Source organism: Amblyraja radiata, chromosome 1, assembly GCF_010909765.2.
Source record: "Amblyraja radiata isolate CabotCenter1 chromosome 1, sAmbRad1.1.pri, whole genome shotgun sequence".
In the NCBI taxonomy this organism is placed as follows: Eukaryota; Metazoa; Chordata; class Chondrichthyes; order Rajiformes; family Rajidae; genus Amblyraja; species Amblyraja radiata.
Window position 1 is genome coordinate 28,073,389 of NC_045956.1, and position 16,577 is coordinate 28,089,965.

Genomic DNA, 16,577 nt, shown 5'->3' on the forward strand with positions numbered 1-16,577 from the left:
GGCCGCTATTCGGAGGTTTTCGTTATTTGGATCTTCGGATAAAAGGTTGTGCACCTGTACATAAATAGAATAGAAAATTAAATTTAAACTAAAAAAATAATTAAAACAAATAGGGACTCAGGGGGTATCAGGGGTTATAGGGAGAAGGCAGGAAATAGGGGGTTGGGGGGGGGGGGGAGAAATAGATCAGCCATGATTGAATGGCGGAGTAGACTTGATGTGCCGAATGGCCTAATTCTACTCCTATCACTTATGAGCATGACTCCAATCCTATGCCAAATGTATAACAGCAGATGCTGGAAAAATCAAAGGTAGACAAAAATGCTGAGATACTCAGCGGGTGAGGCAACATCTATGGAGCGAAGGAAATAGGGAGAAAGCGAGGACTACCTGAAATTGGAGGTCAAATTCCAGGTAGTCCTTGCTTTCTCCCTCCTTCCCCTCCCAGCTCTCCCACAGCCCACTGTCTCCGCCTCTTCATTTCTTCTTCCCGCCCCCCCCCCCCTCCTCCACTCACCCCAACAATCGGTCTGAAGAAGGGTCTCGACACGAAACGTCACCTATTCCTTCGCCCCATAGATGCTGCCTCACGCCCTGAGTTTCTCCAGCATTTTTGTCCACCTCCAAATTTATAACATGCATGTTAACAGAGAAGTGAATACCCAGTGCAGATTGCTTTGCTTCCCCTAGCGAGACAGAGTGCCTCAGTTGCAGCCACATGGGGTCTAGCGACATTCACGCAGGATCTTCATTTGGTCACCCCTTGACACCTGGGTGGTGCTGGTTAGGCCAACATTAATTGGCCTTATCAAATTTAAGGGTACAGGAAGGAGATTGAGAACCTTGTGTCCTGGTGTTGAGACAACATTCTTTCTCTCAATGTCAGTATACAACGGAGATAGTGATGGAAGTGAAGCGATCGGTACACATACCCCAGTTTGCATTTATGGCGCCAAAGTACAGACGGTTGAAAAGTTCAACTTCTTCGGAGTAAATTTCACCACCAACAACTTTGCCTGGACCACCCATATTGAAGCAACGATCAACAAAGCACACCAAAGCTTCTGCTTCTTTAGAAGGCTCTGGAAGCTTGGCATGTCCCCAACAACAACTTCTACAGATGCGCCACAGAAAACATTTTATCACACCAACCAACCTCCATTTATACCTCGCGCTGCCTCGGTAAGGCCAGCAGCATAATCAAGGACCAGTCACACCCTGGCCACTCCCTCTTCCTTCAGGCAAAAGGCATAGAAGTGAAAACGCACACCTCCAGATTCAGGAGGTTTCTTCCCAGCTGTTATCATGCAACTAAACCATCCTACCATGACTAGAAAGCAGTGCTGAACCATGATCTACCTCATTGGAGACCCTTGGACTATCTTTGATCGGACTTTACTGGCTTTACCTTACACTAAAAGTTATTCCCTTCTCATGTATCTGTACACTGTGAATGGCTCGATTGTAATCATGTATTGTTTTCCTGCTGACTGGTTGGCACGCAACAAAAGCTTTTCACTGCACACCGGTACACGTGACAATAAACTAAACTAATTTCCTTTGGAAAGATGGCGGTGAGCCACCATGTGTTTGACTCTTAATTCTCCTCAGAGCCACTCATTTGTACTAACACCATAACATTCAAAAACCAAAACAATAAATCTCAAAGCACCACTTGCAAATGACTTGGGCACTATGTTCGGACAAGGCAAAGCTAGCTCCTAGCCAAGTTGACCTTGTGAAGTCATCCTCAAAAATGTCTGGGGCAGTGATACAAATTGATAGCCATCCCACAAATTAGCCCCCAAAATGGCTTTACATCAGTCTGCTCTAAGATTGTACAAACAAGGCAACTTCCCAGACATCTCCATCATAATCACTGGTGGTGAATCTGTGGAATTCATTGCCACAGAAGGCTGTGGCGTCAAAGTAATTGGATATTTTTACGGTAGAGATAGATAGATAGATTCGCGATTAGTACAGGTGTCAAGGGTTATGGGGAGAAGGCAGGAGAATGGAGTTAGGAGGGAAAGATAGATCAGCCATGATTGAATGACAGAGAGGTCTGGATGGGTCGAATGGCCTAATTCTGCTCCGATCACTTATGAACATTCTTTCCCACCAGCAGAACAGACCCATTGAATTTGGTGGCATAGGGTTAAAAGGGCAGAAGGGAGTAACCCTTCACATCTTCAATTTAGAACCCACATCACCTGAAAGTTTCATGGCATCAGGTCAAACATGGGCAAGGACCATCATGAAAGATAGACACAAAGTGCTGGAGTCACTTAGCGGGACTGGCATCATCACTGGAGAAAAAGGGATAGGTGACGTTTCGGGTCAGAATCTTTCTTCACACTGCCTGCCAATTTTCGGGAGGAGGGAGGAGGGAGGGAGAGGGAGAGGGGGAGGGAGAGGGGGAGGGAGGGGAGGGGGAGGGGAGGGAGGGGAGGGGGGGGAGGGGGAGGGGGAGGGGGAGGGGGAGGGGGAGGGGGATGGGGGAGGGGGAGGGTGAGGGGGAGAGGGAGGGGGAGGGGGAGGGGTGAGAGGGAGGGGGAGAGAGAGGGGGAGACGAGAGAGGGGGAGAGAGAGGGGTGAGTAGAGAGGGGGAGAGGGGGGGAGAGGGGGGAGAGGGGGGATGAGGGGGGAGAGGGGGAGAAGGGGGAGAGGGGGGAGAGGGGGGGAGAGGGGGGAGAGGGGGGGGAGAGCGGGGGGAGAGGGGGGAGAGGGGGGGAGAGGGGGGGAGAGGGGGGGAGAGGGGGGGGAGAGGGGGGGAGGGTGGAGGGGGGGACGAGGGGGGGAAAGAGGGGGGGAGAGGGGGGGAGAGGGGGGGAGAGAGGGGGGGGAGAGGGGGGGAGGGGGGGGAGGGGGGAGGGGTGGGAGGGGAGGGAGGGTGGAGGAGGAGGGAGGGAGGGAGGGAGGGAGGGAGGGAGGGAGGGAGGGAGGGAGGGCGAGAGAGAGAGAGAGAGAGAGAGAGAGAGAGAGAGAGAGAGAGGAGAAGGTGAGAGGAGGGAGAGAGAGCGAGAGAAAGAGGAGAGGGGAGAGAGAGAGAGGAGAGAGGTTAGGGGAAGAGAGGGGAGGGGGAGAGAGATAGAGGGGAGAGGGGGACGAGAGAGAGGGGGAGAGTAAGGTGGGAGGGAGAGGGGGAAGAGAGAGAGAGGGAGAGAGGGGAGGGGGAGAGAGAGAGAGGGAGAGAGAGATGGGGGGGGAGAGAGAAGAGAGAGGGAAGGGGAGAGAGAGAGACATGGGAGGGGGAGAGAGAGAGGGGGAGGGGAGAGAGAGAGGGGGAGGGGAGAGAGAGAGGGGGAGGGGTAGATAGAGGGGGAGGGGGAGAGAGAGAGGGGGAGGGGAGAGAGAGGGGGAGGGGAGAGAGAGAGAGGGGGAGGGGAGAGAGAGGGGAGTTGAGAGGAGAGAGAGGGGAGTTGAGAGGAGAGAGAGCAGAAGAGAGGGGGAGAGAGTGAGGGGAGAGAGAGAGAGGGATGAGAATGAGGTGGGAGGGGGAGAGAAAGAGAGGTGGAGAGAGAGAGGTGGGGAGAGGGAGAGGGGGATAGAGAGGCAGGGCTGCCAACTCCCATACATTGAGCGTGAGAATCACGCATTTCACCAAATTCTCACGCTGATCACAAATTTCTCTCGCTCTGTTGCGAGAAATTCTGTGATCAACGAAAATGTCAAAACTCATATCAACTGCCTGGGCCGCGGGTGTTGGAAGCAGAAGCAGCGGCGGGGACAGATGCGGATGGGGAGCGAGGCTGGAGAGTGTTTGCCGGGCTGGCGAGTCGCTCACTGCAGCTCCGGCCATGGAGCAGCCTCAGTGCAAGAGTCCCGGGCCGTCGGAGGCGTCGAAGCGTTGTGCCGCTGCCGTGAGAGTCTCTGTGCCGAATTCGCCCAGGTGACCAGCATGGATCAGGCTGCGGCTCGGTGCATCCTGGAGGACAACCAGTGGCTGCTGGAAGTAAGTACCAAGCACTGGATAGATACAGTGGAAGAAAGTGGACCAAATGGGGGTGGTTGGTGAAAGCATCCTGCTTGCCTGCTAGATTTTCACTTAAAGGTTCAAAGGTTCAAAGGTTGATTTATTGTCACATACACCTAGACGTAGTGAAATTCCTTTTGCCAATGCAGCACATAAGAAAGAATACAAACATAACAATAATAAATAGCTTTAACATAAAAACATCCCCCCACAATGGTTCCCATTATGGGGGAAGGCACAAAGTCCAGTCCCATCCCCAATGTACACCCATAGTCGGGCCTATTGAGGCCTCCACAGTTGCCTCTACGGAGGCCCGATGTTCCAGGCCGTCCTCGCCGGATGATGATGTTCCGGCGTCGGGAGAGTCCTCTCAGCGGCATGGGAACCCTGGAACGGCTGCCTCCCTACTCGAGACCATGGCTTCCGGAGCCGACAAGGCCGCGCCGAATGGAGCTCAACTGGCGATCTCGTCGCGAGATCCCAGGCTCCCGATGTAAAGATTCAGCGCCGCCGCCTGCAGCTCCGCGATGTTTTTAACGCCGGTGCCAGCTCACCGGAGTTCCAGCGCGGCGACCCAGGCAAGGCACCGCCCGCCCCGCAATGGCGCTCCAGCGCTGCACCGCCGTCCTCACACCCGCAGTTCCGCCGCCGATGCCGATGCCGGTGCCGCCGCCGCCGATGCCGAGGCTCCGGGCGGTCCCCTCGCTCCTCGGACCCGCAGCTCCGCAGCCGCCGCCGATGCCGCCGTTGCCGATGCCGATGCCGAGGTTCCGGGCGGTCCCCTCAGGAAATGCCGCTCCAGGCCCGCTGGTAGGCCGCGAGGACGAGTCGAAAGTGCAGCCCGGAGAAAAGCTGCATCTCCGACCAGGTAGGGACCCTGAAAATTAGTTTCCCCCTTCCCCCCCCCCCCCTCCCCCACACATAAAAAAGCTAGAACTCCTTAAAAACAAAACACTAAACTAACTAAAAATAAGAAAAAAGAAATGAAAAACAGACAGCTGCAGGCTAGGCAGCCATACCCCCTACAGGTCGGTGACACACTTACTGTAACTGTAGGAAAAATGTTCCCGATGTTGGGGGCGTTCAGAACCATGGGTCACAGTTTAAGAATAAAGGGGGGGCCAGTTAGGACTGAGATGAGAACAAACTTTCTTCACGCAGAGAGTTGTGAATCTGTGGAATTCTCTGCCACAGAAGGCAGTGCAGGCCAATTCACTGGATGTTTTCAAGAGAGAGTTACATTCAATTCTTGGGGCTAACGACATCAAGGGATATGGGGGAATAACAGGAAAGAGGTACTGATTTTAGATGAATAGCCATGATCATATTGAATGGCAGTGCTGGCTCGAAGGGCCGATGGCCTATTCCTGCACCTATTTTCTATGTTTCTATGCTTGAGTATATGGCAATAAAACTCGATCACTTGATTTTGAAGCATTCATGCATGGTGGAGATATAATGTAGTCATAGAGTGATACAGTGTGAAACAGGCCCTTCGGTGCAACTTGCCCACATCCGCCAACATGTCCCAGCTACGCCACCTGCTTTTGGTCCATACCTCCAAACCTGTCCTATCCATGTATCAGTCTAACTTTTTCTTAAATGTTGGGATGGTCCCTGCCTCAACTACCTCCTCTGGCAGCTTGTTCCATACACCCATCACCCTTTGTGTGGATACACAGTTACCCCTTAAAAAGTTACCTCTTAAAAATACTTCATACAAAAAACATTGAAATCATACTTCTACAGTGCACTAAAACATGAATTTAATACATCAAATTTCAAAAAGTTCCTACCCTGGGAGGGGGACACACCCTTCTTCCACACCCTCTCCCCACTCGGTTGCTCCACTCCCTCACCGGATACTCCCAAGGCCAGTGATCACACAGCCTCCCCCCTTTAAAAAACGCTCCAATCCAATTTAAAGCATATATATTGCATTCAAGTGTAAGTTAAAAGATTCGCTACAGTATGCACCATATTGCACAATTTCAAGCTGAAAAATGCAAATGTTCCGTACCAATGGGAGGGGGATACCCTCCTCCTCTCCCCCCCCCCCCCCGGTCGCTATCCTCCCTCAGGCGTGGTCTCTCGCAATTTCTCACTCCCAACTCTCACCCAATGTTGGCAGCCCTGTACAATGTATCTGATGAAGTTTCTAGATGCAACTTAAAAGAGATGAATTATGCAACATGTGTCTGGATATTCAAGAAACCTAGACAAGGCTCAACACTTAACCCAATCAACATCTAGCAAAGTAACAATATTTACAATGTGTATGTCTGGTTTGCATTCACCCAATCCGTTCCATGCAATTTATACCTAATTGTCAGAATCTGCAGATGTTCCATTCTCTTCCTGCAACTCTTATCTAGGCTCTAGACAAGCTGGCACCATTCTGCAGCTTGTCCCATTTCTGCAAAAGGCACATTTAAATTGACCAAATGGCCTAGCAGCCCAGAAGCCTTTACTTCATTTTAGTGTCCTGGCATCTCCAATTTGTCCAGAATGAGCAGATTCACAGGGGAGCTGGCCAGTCCTAAAGCACTGCACCAGAGAGCGAGTAAGTCAATATGATAGATAAATCTTCTTGACATTGTCTGCCCCAACCGACCATTGGCAGATGCATCCCTCTATAGCAACATTGGTAGAAGACACCATTGCCTAATCTTTGTGGAGAAAGCCCCCATTTCACTCTGGGAACATCCTCCACTGTGCAACAAGGCATCACAATTGTACTAAGTATAAGGTAGACACAAAATGCTGGAGTAACTCAGCGGGACACTGAGCATCTCTGGAGAGAAGGAATGGGTGACGTTTTGGGTCGAGACCCTTGAAGGGTCTCGACCCGAAACGTCACCCATTCCTTCTCTCCAGAGATGCTGCTTGTCCCGATGAGTAAAGGGCCTGTCCCACGAGCATGCGACCTGCATGCGGCAAGCGCGACCAAACCGGAAGCGGGGTTCGCGCGGAGGTCGAGTAATCCCCGTACAGGGCCGGTCCCACCAGCATGCGCCTGCATGCGGCGAACGCGACCAAACCGGAAGCGGGGGCCGCGCGGAGGTCGAGTGAGTGACGTGAAGTTCGAGCGAAGTCCGCGGAAAATTCGCGTGTGACGTACGCCGTCAAGATGCTGCGTACTGCGTCGAGACGGCTGCGGGACGGCAGGCCGTTGCTGCGTGGGATTTTTTAACACGGTCAGTTTTTCGGAGCCCCGCGCGATGTCGGGACCAGCTCCGCACAACTTCGTACGGCTCCGGCGATCGAAGTGGGACCGGCCCCGCGAGGCCGTACGGCTCAAGCGACCACGTTAGGTCGCGCTTGCCGCATGGAGTCGCATGCTCGTGGGACAGGTCCATTACTCCAGCATTTTGTGTCTACCGTTGATTTCAACCAGCATCTGCAATTCTTTCCTGTACTGAGTATAAGAGGGTCAGAGAGATCAAGCAGCTCCAAATAGAGGCACTGGGGCTCATCAGAAGCAGAAATGTATGCTTCCGTACTCTACAACCTTGTATCCCTCATTCCACTATTATTAGCAATCCTGCTTCAAGGCAGAGTACAGAAAGACATACTGGTACTTATAATTGATGAGGTGTCAGCCTCTCAAAGTTGCAGTACAAGACTACGCGCAGACTTAAAATCTTACAAACCTTTCTGCAGACTTAAAATCTCCACAAAGGGTTATGGACGGCAGCAGGGGAAAGTATCCTGGTGTGTTATGGAGTCATACAGCATGGAAACAGGCCCTTCAGCCCAACACCTTCATGCCGCCCCATCCAAGCTGGTCCCATTTGCTCATATCCCTCTAAACCTTTCCTATCCATGTACCTGACTAAATGATTTTCAAATTGTGTTATTGTACCTGTATAACTACTTCCTCTGGCAGCTCACTGTATATACCCACCACTCTCTGTATGGGGGGGAAAAAAAAGATCTTCTCTATAATTATACAGGATTTCTAATTAGATCTGGCCAAATGGAAGGGTACACCAATTCCCAATTTAAACAATGCCCCCTAGCTTTTCCCTACCCCGGGAAATAGACTGTGACCATACACCTTATCTACATCTATCATGATTTTATACACTGTAATCTGGTCATCCCTCAGCCTCCTGTACTGCATTGGGAAAAACTCAGTCCAAAGAGTCTCTCTATCACTCAAGCCCTTCAGTCGCAGAACTACACACAATACAAGGAAAGCCTAAAGCACTTGCGACATGTCACATGTTGGATGGACAATATCCGGAAGTGGCGGCGCTGGGAACGGCTGCGGCTCGCCTGCAGTCCATCTGTCTTTTACTTTTTTGTGTTTTTTTTTTTCGTTTTGTCTAGTTACGTTTTTGGTTCCCAGCCCGAGGGAGAACGGCGCTCCCGTCGGAGTGGCCCAGCCCAAGGGACAACGGCGCTCCCGTCGGAGTGGCCCAGCCCAAGGGACAACGGCGCTCCCGTCGGAGTGGCCCAGCCCAAGGGACAACGGCGCTCCCGTCGGAGTGGCCCAGCCCAAGGGAGAATGGCGCTCCCGTCGGAGTGGCCCAGCCCGAGGGAGAACGGCGCTCCCGTCGGAGTGGCCCAGCCCAAGGGAGAACGGTACTCACGTGAGGGCGATCCGGCTCGGGGCTGGAACGGTGCTCCGGTGGCTGGGACGGCGTTCTGGCGGCTATGACCTGAGTCTGGGGTTCAGCCGCGGGCCAGCGGCTGCGTGTGCTGGATTGGAGGGCGGCAGCTTCGACCACCCCCGGGCCGTGGTGTTTGAACCGGCCCGTTTGCGGGGTTCGGTGAGCCGCGGGACTGTTTGTACCATCGCCCTGTGGGGAATCGCCTCAGCACAGAGGGAGAAGAGGAGGGAAGAGACAGTAACCCTAAGATTTTTGCCTCCACCACAGTGAGGTGGTGCTTGGAGGACTCACTGTGGTGGATGTTAATTTGTGTTTATTGTTGTTTATTATTGTATGATTGTATGTATGACTGCAGGCACGAAATTTCGTTCAGACCGTAAGGACTGAATGACAATAAAGGTATTCAATTCAATCACAGCTTACTCAACATCTGCATCATCACAAAAGACAGAATTTACTTCACGTGACAGAGAAATGGCCAAGAGCACTATGTACAATGAACGCCTTGGGACCCCAAATCATATAACCAAGCATCATATCAAGAAACCCTGATAATGCCATAAAATTAATAGGGGACATTTCGGGTCGAGAGCCTTCTTCAGACTGAGAGTCAAGGGTGAGGGACCCAAAAAATATGAAAAGATGCATAGAACAAATTAATGAAAGATATGAAGAAAGACAGATCAAAGCCAGCAATGATGATCAAGGAAAGGTGGAGCCCACAATGGTCCATTGTTGGCTGTGGGGAAGAGGATGACGAGTAATATAAGCAGTAAAAATCAGCAGGATGACAGTGAAACTAGTACGGTGACTAGGGTAGGGGAGGGACGGAGAGAGAAGGGATGCAGGGGTTACTTGAAGTTAAAGAAATCAATATTCATGCCACTGGGTTGTAAGCTGCTCAAGCGAAATATCAGGTGCTGTTCCTCCAATTTGCATTTGGCCTCACACGGACAGTAGAGGTGACCCAGGACAGAAAGGTCAGTGTGGGACTGGCACGTGATCACGTAGACCACGGTGAACTGAGCGAAGGTGTTCAGCGAAACGATCGCCCAGTCTGCGCTTGGTCTCACCGATATACAGGAGTCCACACCTGAAACAGTAGATGAGGTTGGAGAAGGTGCAAATGAACCTCTGCCTCAACTGAAAGTACAGCTGGGGTCCTTGGATGGAGGAGGTATCGTCCTATTAGCTCTACTACACAGTAGGTGTATGAGAGGTACTGCAATATTTAAGAAGCATTTAGATACCCATGCAAACAAGCAGGGAATAAAAGGAATTCATACCATATGTAGTTGGGTGGGATTAGGTTGAATTAGTATCATGGTTTGCACTGACATCATTGACCATGGGGCATGTTCGGGTTCTAGCACAGTCCCATCATTAGACAGCAACCATTCCAGATCCCTTTAAACATGCAAGTCCACAGACCTCTAATTACTTTCATTTGCTATCATTTGACAGTACCTGAACATTCTCTTCTGTGACCTGAATTTCAGCTGTGTAAACATAGTCAATAAGGATGTTCAATGTCCATTTGTCCACTTCCTTAATGCGAACTCTCTTGGCTTTGCTCTCACTCATTTCACCTGGAAAACAAAAAAAGGTTCATCATCATTTATACTTTTTTTACCCCATCGCAGCAACTTTGCTCGAGCATTTCAGACCAGATCAACTAGAAAAACTCTAGATAGACACAAAATGCTGGAGTAACTCCGTGGGACAGGCAGCATCTCTGGAGAGAAGGAATGGGTGACGTTTTGGATCAGACTGAAGAAGGGGTCTCAACCCGAAACATTACCCGTTCCTTCTCTCCAGAGATGCTGCCTGTCCCGCTGAGTTACTCCAGCGTTTTGTGTCTACCTTCAGTATAAACCAGCATCTGCAGTTCCTTCCTACACTGAAAAATACTCTGCACCTTTCCCCGATATCCTTCTCATTTGGTTGCAGTTACATTTATCTTCTGTCTCCAACAAGAGGATTGGAATTTACAACACTTGTGTCTATTCTGCTGACAATAGTTTGTGAGGATTTCCTTCTTCTGTGACATTCTACATTGGGGAGGGGGTGTTGGGAGGGGGAGTAAGGTGGCAGGATGAAGGTGTGTGGGTGCATGATGGGTGCACTGATGTTTCACAATATTTATTCAGCGAGATGTTACAACAATGAGGTAGCAAAATGTCTGGTTTACAGCAAGTTAATTAATCCACCGACTCTGCAACTAAATTAGTGAGGATAAAAAAAGAATCTAGACTTCAGACTGCTGCACGGACATTCTGGTGCAAGTTGTTAAATCACATCGACTTTAATCTGCGGCCGAGAAGTTCTCTTTGCTGCATTCTTCAGGGAGGATGAGAGAGACGCAAATCAGAACATGCGCGCTGGACAATTTATCAACTTCAGTCAAACTAATTCGAAAAGTAATTTGCACACTTTTTCCTGTCATCAATTAGGATGTGACACATTTATCTCATCGTGCATTTCTTCGGTAACAAGACCATTGGGTACGTATCCAGGTTACACACTTCATGAGAAATTGACAAAGACTAGGCTGAAGCGATTTCTTGGTCTTTTTTAAAAAAATCTTATTCAATGACAGTCCAAAAGTACGAATATCACAGCACATTAAACTTCCTACCAAAGTGCAGGAGGAATATGACAGACATTTTTTCCCTATACATTAACCCTTAAGACATGCAATTTAATCTCAGAAAATAACATTATTTTGAAATTAAACATTTTCTTTGCTATGACATGGTAGTTATATTTTTTAAATAGTAAGCAATATTTAAAATGCTCACCTAATGGGTACAAACTCAACCAGGATTTAGGTGCAGTTTGTTCTGACACAATAGTGCCAATGCTCCATGCATTGAAATCCATTTAATTCTCTGATCTTACACAGTACAACTAGACTTGTTTGATTTATACCTGGACACAGGGGACTCCCATGTGGTTCAAGCCCATTCGCCCTCACAACAAGACCACAGTTATCCTCTACCCCAATACTATTTTCTGCCCTATTTTCATTTCCCTGGATTCCACAAACATATTCATCTCCGTTTTGAATACAATCTATGAATGGGTGGGGCATTACAAGATAATTTTACGTATATATGTATTTATATATATATGTATTCTGGTGTGTTGAACCTACCATCCTAGTCTAACCTACTCTATTCTTTCACTATATTCTTTCTATAAAGTATATTTTCATTTAGATAAAGAGAATTAAACTGCCTACGACACCCCAGGTGTGGTCTCATCAAGACTCTATTTAATTGTATTTAGACATCTTGCACACAAATTCTCAAACAATAAATTCTCAACATAAATTCCTAATTATTTCCTGCACCTGCACATTAGTTGTCAATGACTTGTGCACATGAATACTCAAGTCTCTCTGGACATCGGCATTTCCAAAACTTTTACTGTATAAAAAATACTCAGCATTTCTATTTTTACTCGAGGCAAAAGTTACACATTTTTCATATTGCATTCATTTTAGCAAGGCTTGCATACGACCTCAAAGCCTCGTTGCATTCTTGACTACTATTTGCAGTCCCAATAGGTAATGCAACATTGAGTTCGAAAATTTCAAGGACTGTGTGGTGGCTGTCTGTGCACCAGTCTCCCCACGTTAAACAAAGTCACGCATAGGCGTCCTCCATATAGGGAATAGCACGCATGGTCAGCCATGACCGAACGGGGCCCAAGTTGGAAGGAAGTGCAGATGCTGGTTTAAACCAAAGATAGATACAAAAAGCTGGAGTAACTTAGCGGGTCAGACAGCATCTCTGGAGAAAAGGAATAGGTGACGTTTCGGGTCGAGACCATTCTTCACAGTGAGAGTCAGGGGAAAGGGAAGCAGGAGATATATCTCTCGTTTCCTTTTCCTTATGACTCTCAGTCTAAAGAAGGGTCTCGTCCTGAAACGTCATCTCTAAAATTCAAGTCGTCTTTTGCCTTGTCAGCAATTTAAATTACAGAGACAAAACCCCGAACATTCACTCATTAGCAATAGCATTGTCTTCCCCGAATGTCATGAGTCTTTGAAATTCTCTGCCCAGGATTTGTGGAGGTTGTATCATTAAATATATTCAATGCTGGGAACAAGAGGTTCCGTGCCTCGAAGGAACACAAGTGTTATCTACATCAGGCAGAAAAGTGGAGCCAAAGCCATAACCAGCTGCACCATGACCTTGGCGTCTACTTTAGAGATACAGCAGGGAAACAGGCCCTTCGGCACACCGGGTCCACGCCGACCAGTGATCCCCGCACATGAACACTATCCTACACCCACCAGGGACATGTTTTACACTTACCAAGCCAATTAACCGACAAACCTGAACGTCTTTGGAATGGTGGAGGAAACCAAAGATCTCGGAGAAAACCCACGCAGGTCACGGGGAGAACATACAAACTCTGTACAGACGGAACCCTTCGTTGGAATCGAGCCCTGGTCTCCGGCACAGCAAGCGCCAATAGGCAGCAACTCTACCGCTGCGCCACCGTGACTTAACCATCAGGAAAAGGTACCATGTAACACTGCTGCTCTTCCCTTCTCCAGCCCACCCATAAGGATGTAGACTAAAACATAAGAATATTATATTAGAAGAGAAACCCTTTAAATCCTTTAAACCACTTTAAACCCTTTCTTTTATCAGATCACACAGGAATAACCACAAAACCGAATTTTAAAAAGTCACCCATTCGTCTAGATAATTGCCCTCTCCACACTTAACATGGTTGCTCAAGTAACCATCAGAACAGGCTATCCCGAAGATAGACACAAAATGCTGGAGTAACTCAACGGGACAGGCAGCCAATCAGTTAGAAGAATACAAGCCAAGATTTTAAGAGTATACGGCAAAGGGTGATTGTTCGAAGACACGTGTTCAACAATTTGAAATAGCATTGTCATCAAAACGACATTCTGCATCCAACACCTTGACGACTCAACTCCATAGTTAGAGTCTTCATCACAATTGACAGTGTAGTGGCCATTTGGCCTGTTTTGCATGTCATTGATAATGGCATGTGCCTTTAAATTTTAGACTGCCCGTTATATTGTGGGTGGGATTTATGACGCGTTTTTGGGCGTGTTTGGAGCTTAGATGCTTGCGCAGAAGTTTAGTTTTTAGATTTGGAGAGACGATGGGGAAGGGATCATGCGGATCTTGCCAGTGTTACGGAGTCACGAGGAGTTTACTAATGTCTAAAGTAATAAGCTGGAGTTTGAAGAAGATTGTAGTAACGAGTCGGAAGAAATTTGGATGTATCTCACTGTTTTCTATCAACAATAAAGCATTTAATCATCAAAAGACTGTGTTTTGAAGCCATATCTGAGAAGAAGCTCTGAAGGTCCCTGTGAGTGAGCTCGCATGCGTTTAGAAGCCACCCCATTCTCATCCAAATAGCTGCTAGGGTGCTAATTACCTGAAAGATATGAAAATCTGCCACTACAGACAGTACTAAACTAACAAGTGGACATTGAGTTGTACAGTAACAGTTGAGAAAACAAAACTGCTGCAGTGAGTGCTGAATAATGTAAAGTTAGCCAAATGGGAATATAGTTATTAAATTGGGAATCAACAACATTGTGACCAAATTAATGCCACTAGTTATTTAATGGGCTTCAGTATCCAAATCCCTAAATAAATAAAAATTTCCATAAAATAAATTGGATATATTCAACTGCAATTATTCAGTGAAGAACAATTATGCCACACACGCATAATACTAAACTATCATTCCAAGTCAAAATACTGATAAGACCTTCTTTAGTCAGAGGGTGGTGAATCTGTGGAATTCTTTGCCACAGAAGGCTGTAGAGACCAAGTCAGCGGATATTTTTAAGGCAGAGATTTTTGATAAGTACAGGTGTCATAGGTTATGGGGAGAAGGCAGGAGGGAGAGATGGTTTAGCCATGACTGAATGGCGGAGTAGACGATGGCCAAATGGCCTAATTCTACTCCTATCACATGACATTTTCTTCATGTTTTCGTCCGAGTCTTTTCACAAAACCTTATAGAAAGTCATCAAATATACAAGGATTACCCTATTGCAGCTCACCTTTCTTTTTTTTCGCCGCTAGTCAGCAAGTAACTGTACCTCTGTGTTGTAACTTACAAAATTCTTAAGGGGTTGGACAGGCTAGATGCAGGAAGATTGGGGATGTTGGGGAAGTTCAGGACAAGGGGTCACAGTTTAAGGATAAGGAGGAAATCCTTTAGGACCGAGATGAGAAAAACATTTTTCACACAGAGAGTGGTGAATTTCTGGAACTCTCTGCCACAGAAGGTAGTTGAGGCCAGTTCATTAGCTATATTTAAGAGGGAGTTAGATGTGGCCCTTGTGGCTAAAGGGATCAGGGGGCATGGAGAGAAGGCAGGTACAGGATACTGAGTTGGATGATCAGCCATGATCATATTGAATGGCAGTGCAGGCTCGAAGGGCCGAATGGCCTACTCCTGCACCTATTTTCTATGTTTCTATGTTGTACATGGAGTATTACATTCATATAAGAAATCAGTGCTCTCCAACTCTGGGCTTCTTGTTCCAATGTAGCTTCACTGGTACTATGTGTGCTTTGGCACAAGATCCCATCTCCAGATTTACTGCAAAATAGTGAACACATAAATGCCTCCAAGATAGCAAAGAGTGAGCACAATTATTTTTCCATTTCCCAGATGAAATACAGCCCAAGGATACAACCAGGGCACACAGGAGTATATATATTTTTGTCATTATTCATGATAGAGTCTCTAAATGCAGACTTAGCTTCCAGAATAAGTTTGAAGCTACATTGATACCAATTCAGTCAACCCTTCAGGCAACTGGCCTGACCTTGTCTTTGAGAACTGAAGAACACTGCTCAAAATGTCTGAAGCCCATACTCACAATGAAGATAAACATTACTTCTGTAATTCAGAAAGGACCTCTCAGCATATGATCATAAAACCAAACATCCAAATTCACTTTAATGACTTTACCATCACTCGTTACTCATGAATATTTTGTTTACTTTAGTTCAGTGATCCCGCACATTCACACTACCCTATACACCAGGGACACTTTATATTTATAGAAAGCCAATTAACCTACAAACTTGAAAAAGCGATTAACCTACAAACAGGAAAACCCATGTGGTCACGGGGAGAACATACAAACTCCGTACGGACAGCGCCCGCAGTCGGGATCAAACCCAGGTCTCTGGTGCTGAAAGCGCTGTAAGGCAGCAACTCTACCGCTAAGCCACTGTGCCACTGTTCTGCATAGCGATTAAATCACATGTTTGAGTTGGCTAATATTATTAGTTAATGATTCACATCCTGGACTGGGGAAATGGAGAAGACAAAATGCATACACAGGTTGATTTATTATGGAGGGCATCTCAGACAATATCAAATATTGGTCCTTGTTACTTCTGAAGCAATGGCCAAGAAGATGCAGCAGAGCAGTTTTGCCTTCAAATATTTTATACGAATGGGGAAACATCTAAAGTCCACATCATCATTCAAAACATTTCACTAGAAGAGAGAAAAAAAGCCAAAGGAACAATTGTGTGAAATTATGTGCAAGAGGACCGAATTCCCAAATCCGTATCAATCACACACAAAACAACTGGTGCTAAATACCTGTAAACATGGCGTGAAAGTATGGACTGCAGGCTGCCAGAACCACTTTGTGCGCTGGGATCTCGGTGTCTTCAGCTACAAGTGTTACATCACACAAAAGACTCTGACTGTAAGAGAGCAGAACGCAGATTATTTGAAGAAAATGCTCAACATTAAACCCAATGCCATAATCAATAGCTGCAGCTTCTTGGATAGCCCCACCAGCAAGTGTGGAATAACTCATAGTCGCAGGGTTTCAGAGGTTGGTCTGCAGAAGTTGGTGATTGCAATACGTCTAAAGAGAATGTTATGTCAAAAACATAACGGGACAATGTGATTGTTTTCTGTCCCACTTATTTTCA

At 47.5% G+C, this 16,577-nt stretch overlaps 1 protein-coding gene across 2 annotated transcripts in view; it reads right to left on the bottom strand.

The window, feature by feature from the left end:
* The window catches only part of klhl2 (kelch like family member 2), a 134,649-nt gene that overhangs the window by 86,588 nt on the left and 31,484 nt on the right, over nucleotides 1-16,577 (bottom strand). For both annotated transcript variants that reach the window (XM_033019091.1, XM_033019100.1), the window contains exons 3-4: nucleotides 16,237-16,343; nucleotides 10,063-10,184 (exon numbers count right to left, since the gene is read on the bottom strand). In XM_033019091.1, coding sequence (XP_032874982.1) covers nucleotides 10,063-10,184; nucleotides 16,237-16,343 — 229 coding nt within the window. The remainder of the gene's footprint in view (nucleotides 1-10,062; nucleotides 10,185-16,236; nucleotides 16,344-16,577) is intronic.